Consider the following 5,119-nt stretch of genomic DNA (forward strand, 5'->3'; position numbering starts at 1 on the left):
CGGTGTGGTTGCTATAGCAAGAGTCTGGTTTCTACAATTTGTGCCTACGATGGTGAACAAAGGTTTACGCAAACCGCCTTAACTATTTGGAAAAAGGCTGCAAAATTAATAAAGACCGTTATTCAAAAGGGTTAAGCGAAGTGTGAACTATTAAATTGAACGGGAGCATGTCCTTTGACAACTTTCTCTAATTCTGTTTTTCTAATTCTAGTTTTTCACTCTACATACAGCTGTAGCAGCCCACTTCCTTTCTAATCGGGCGTAAGTTCTACAGGAAATACAAACGTTATATAAAACGTATTGTTTTTGTGCAAAGACCCTTAATCACTGATAAAAATCAGTAAAATACATAAACACACACATGCAATTAATAGTGCATTGAAACATTTTCTTCTTTTTTTGTTTTTTTACAAATAAAGGAACACCGTGACAAAGGGAACATTTTTAAATACTGTACATCCAATTCAATATTATATAAAAATAAACTGGAATAATTACTAACCGAATGCTTGATTATAAATTAAAAGAAATACACCCATTCAAAGAAAGTCATCTATGTGAGCAAATTTTTTTTAATTATTTTTTTTCCCAAGGCAAAGACATATGAAATTATATTTTGAAAATGTTAAAGTAGTTAACTAAAACACTGCACAGGAAAACAATATTAAAGTATACTGGAAAATGTAGAAACATTTAGACGCTTTGGCTAATTACAAAAGCAAAGCTAACGTAACATGATCAATTTCAAACAATTTTCGCGCTTCTAATACTCTCAGAACTTCAGTAGTTCATATTACAATCAACATTTATAGAATTAGAGGTTTCATTTAATGTTATTTTATTAAAAGAGTTTAATCAAGGGTGTGATGGTGCAGCGTAATTGTGCGTCGTGCCACAATGCAGTGAAAACCCAAAGTATTTGAAACATTAAATCCTTAAAGTAGCATCTTTTTATAGTTCCTGTTACAATCAGAACTTTTTAGTTGGCGGCTAAATATTCACCATTGTCATTAAATTGTAAATAGGAATAAAATCCTCTGCAACAGCCACACAACATAGTAAAATAATGACTGTTTGAAGGAATTAAATTACACCCCGAAGTTAAACGTGTCTGCTGGTCATCATTTTCTTTCCAGGAGGCACCGCCTGCTGTCTATAAGAGAAAAGTAGGGTTTCAAAAAATAATATGAGTTATAAAAATAAATAACCATTTATAAAGAAATGTGTTATGTGAAGAAATCAACGTTTCTTCTGAAAGGACGATGTAGTTTCGTACTAAAGACGGGGAGAGTTGAGACAAAGATCTGATAGTGAGTCAGGAGTTGAGTTGCTTACGTGTATGAAAAAATTAGTTATTTTCAGAGTAAATCCCTTTAAATAATGCGAACAATTAATAAATAATAAATCAGAATTTATTCACATTTTCATTTTGGTTTCTGTGCTCGGGGGAACTTGGACTAATGACCTCAGTATTCCTAAAATTCTGTCGAGCCTTATGATTCCTATGTTGGAATAACAATAAATCACTTACTTTCTTTTGTAATGATGTGGGCATCTCCGCGTTCTCATTCCTACAACAAACAAACAAAAAGTGTGATTAGCCTCAATTCATTACGCACATTACAGCAAAATCCTGTAAGAAACAGAGACAAAGCCAAAACAAATGTCCCCTTTCCCAGGACATATATTGACTGCGTATTAAATGTGGTGTAGGACGTCAGGAGAACTTACGATTGCAGTACAGGGTGGTGATGATGAGGAGTAGAAGAAGAAGGCCACAGGCGCCGGCCAGTGGGCCCAGTATGATTGGAGAACAATACATTTGAGGACTGGTTTCCCCTGCACAGTAAGTGTTCATTTACCGACTGGTCCTGCTCACAGCCACATACACATGAAGGTGAGGAGGACTCAATAGTGAGAGCGAGCGTTTACCTTGCTTGTCATTCCCATTCTGCTCACAAACGCATGGGGTGTCGGTTGTGCATTGATTTGGCACACTGGTGATGGCATTTGATATTGCAACTTCTGTTGTTTCCTTTTCTGAGAAAAACGAAATGATGGAAAGTGACACTAAAAAAAACATCCATAGAATCATTAGACCAAATAAAGGAAACAAAACTCACCTCCAACCAGTCGGGTTACATCGCCGAACATCAGTTGAGTCCCTTTGAGAAACGCACAGCTGTAAATGCCGCTGTCGGTGCTTTTCTTGAATTTCTTTAGACTTAAGATACCGTTACTAATTTTTGAGAAACCATAACTGGAGTCGAGGGAAGCTGTGGGTGACTTTGGCAAACCACTTGGGCTGAAAGATCCAATGAATTCCATGTTCTTGGGAAGAACTCTGAACCAGATGAGCAGGCTGCCCGACTGAGCAGGCTTACACTTGATGTCAACCAGCTCTCCTTCCTTCACCATCTTTTCTGCAGCAGCTCCTGAAGTTGTGTCTAAAAGATGTGATGAAACGGCAGCAGTTATAAAGGACCCAAATCCACTTTGAAGCTGCTATAAAGTAATTAATAGATTTCAGAATTCAGATTAAACTTACTTGGACAAAACACCAGAATCACCAAAATCCACTTTTGGTTCATTTTCATCGTCGTAGATATTAACAGCTGCGAAACGGGTCTTTGTGGTCTTTGTTGGAGCCTGCTAGGTGATAATTCAGCGAGATATCAAACCACGCCCCAGCTGTCGGCTTCTTCTCTGCTGTGTCAAATGGGATCATTGCAGTGGAGCGTTGCAGAGACCTCCTGCAAGCGCGGTGGTGGTCTACAGGATGTTTGAAGTTGAGCCCACCGATCTGCACCTCTCACCTCCGCCTCTGGTTTCAAGCATCGAGCAGCAAAACTTCAATCCAAGCATCAAAATGTAGAAGTTCTTGCTTGTGTTTCACTATGTTCTTCAGGAGCTTTTCCCGTCTTTCTATGGCTTTTTTCTTAATGCATGACTTAATCTGTAAACTTTATTCAACATACTACACTTTTTACGTTTTACGTCTAAACCGTTTTGGCTCTAATTCATTTATTAGATTTTATTCTTGAAATACTGCATTGAGACCTTTATTCAAAAATCAATTTTTCATGATTTGTTTTTATACCTGCTGGCATTTTGTAACATAATATTCTTTATTTTTTCTGCAACACCATATTGTGCTTTTAACAGCATGCTGTTCTATTACTCTGTTTTATGACCCTCACCAACATGTAATGGTTGTAATGACTTTTTGAACAAACTATACATATACATATACATTTTTTCAAACTTATTTTGGCATTCTATGTTGGTGCTTTTATAAAACTATTATATTATGGCTTTTTAGGATTTCTTTTTGGAAAACTGTATTATGACTTTTTGTTATGCTTCACCATATATTTGTGTTACTTTAGTTGATATAAACCATATTAAACTATATTAAACTATATGACTTATTTGTCATACATATTTCTTTTGCTCATTATACAGTAATCTATTTATTGATTTTTTAAATTTTTGCTTAAAGTAATTTTTGTTAAATTGTAATATAGAATTTTGACAAATTTAAACAGTACGAGTACGTTGAAGTAATAAATAATATATAGTACTTTGAAAACGTCATAGTAAAGTTTGTCACAAAAACGTATAATAAAGAGTATAGCGTCAAGAGAGTCTGCTTTTTATTTAATAAATAGTTTGTTAAGGGTTTCGTTCAAAAGTGAGGTTGAAATTGAGTGTACATGGTGGTTCATTGCAAGGTCGAGGGTGATGCCGCTGTTGTACCGAACCGTCGCCGTGAAGACGGAGCAGAGCTAAAGGTCGAGCTCTAGATTTTGTAATCCATACACAAACTGACCTTTGGTCACGACTCATGAGCTTTGAGTAGTGAATGAAACAATGAGTTCATGGAAACAAGTGATTTTTGCACTTTGCAGTTCTGTGTGCTGTATTGATTTACTTTTACACATCAGAACACTCACAGAAAATGAATTGTCCAGATAGACAAAGTAGTTGCAGAGTTATTACACTTTTTATCACGGGTAGGCCATTTTCGGAGCAGAGGCCAAAAACAGGTTAAGAGCTTAGAGAGATATTACCTGGTTTGACTTAGTTTTTACAGATCACTGTAAACGTTTAAACCTTTGAATGCTTCAGAGTGCACAGAGCTTTGTAAAACTAGTCAAATCTTCTTCCATTAACAACAAAGGACACGGCTTCCATCCTAGCAGCAATTAGGCCCCACGTCATCTGTCACGTCATGTGAAGGCTCGTCTGATAGGGAAGTGAAACTCTCTTCAGACGAAATGAGACTGCTACAGCGGCTGTGGCGCAACCCAAGGCCCGTCCTATTTCCTGCTCAGTGATGGAAAGTAAATGAACCGATTTAGTAATGGGCAACAAGTGCTGACATTTTGCTCTTTTGTGGGCCATTGATCTGTTCCAGAGGTGGGCGGAGAGGAACGGAAAGACAGAAACACGGAGGGAGAGGGGCCCTCACATTGAAACTGTGCTGTACAGCGTGTTATTTACCTCATCCCAATATTTACATATTTACTTTTACATTTTAGAGTCTATTTGTCTTCTTCACAAATTACTTTGACATCGCTTTAAATGAAACCCCCATGGAAAGCAGGTTTGTGTAGGGTTTTCAGTAATTAGGGGATTCTGTTGATGCTTTTTGTTACGGGGAAGACCCAGTCAAAGCGCTCTCAGTTAGCCCACTTCACCTTTCCATTACTCTGTTTCAGGTTTGAGTCACTCACAAACACACCTGCACGGGCTTCCCTATCTTACTCATACAGGGGTCTCCAACCTGAAACCTACTTCAGCCTGTGTGTGTGTGTGTGTGTGTGTGTGTGTGTGTGTGTGTGTGACCAGGGGAAGCCAGTGAGAAATACAGTATCCAGCAGAGTTGCGTTGCGAGAAAGAGGAGAGGAGTAAGTAGAAATGGAGAGTCGGAAATGGAAAATTGAATCTCTGTAAATAGATTCTTCTGTTACTAAGACTTGCTGTAAGGATTACATTATGTAGGTTTCCAAAAATATTTTTGGGATTTAGATTTACCTTTTGTATCGCCCGAAGTTGGCTGAGATGGACTCCAGCCCCCCCGCGACCCTGTGTGCAGGATAAGCGGTTTGACAAT

The 5,119-nt window shown here is 37.8% G+C and overlaps 1 protein-coding gene across 1 annotated transcript; it reads right to left on the reverse strand.

Moving 5' to 3' along the window:
- Nucleotides 1-557: 557 nt before the first annotated feature.
- cd8a (CD8a molecule) lies at nucleotides 558-2,839 on the reverse strand. Its single transcript, XM_040202887.2, has 6 exons — nucleotides 2,549-2,839; nucleotides 2,124-2,447; nucleotides 1,933-2,040; nucleotides 1,732-1,839; nucleotides 1,532-1,571; nucleotides 558-1,153 (listed from the first exon to the last, which is right to left on the reverse strand). The coding sequence occupies exons 1-6, from the start codon at nucleotides 2,595-2,597 to the stop codon at nucleotides 1,102-1,104; spliced, it is 681 nt and encodes a 226-aa protein (XP_040058821.1). The 5' UTR covers nucleotides 2,598-2,839; the 3' UTR covers nucleotides 558-1,101.
- Between the last annotated feature and the right edge of the window lie 2,280 nt (nucleotides 2,840-5,119).

The sequence above is a fragment of the Gasterosteus aculeatus genome, chromosome 17, assembly GCF_964276395.1.
Source record: "Gasterosteus aculeatus chromosome 17, fGasAcu3.hap1.1, whole genome shotgun sequence".
Taxonomy (NCBI): domain Eukaryota; kingdom Metazoa; phylum Chordata; class Actinopteri; order Perciformes; family Gasterosteidae; genus Gasterosteus; species Gasterosteus aculeatus.

Excerpts from the sequence above, each read along its gene's own strand:
- cd8a (XM_040202887.2), bottom strand. The coding sequence starts at position 2,597 with ATGAAAATGAACCAAAAGTGGATTTTGGTGATTCTGGTGTTTTGTCCA. Across the intron at positions 2,041-2,123 it reads TGTAACCCGACTGGTTGGAG|AAAAGGAAACAACAGAAGTT; the intron begins GTGAGTTTTGTT and ends CGTTTTTCTCAG. Across the intron at positions 1,154-1,531 it reads CCACATCATTACAAAAGAAA|ACAGCAGGCGGTGCCTCCTG; the intron begins GTAAGTGATTTA and ends TTTCTCTTATAG.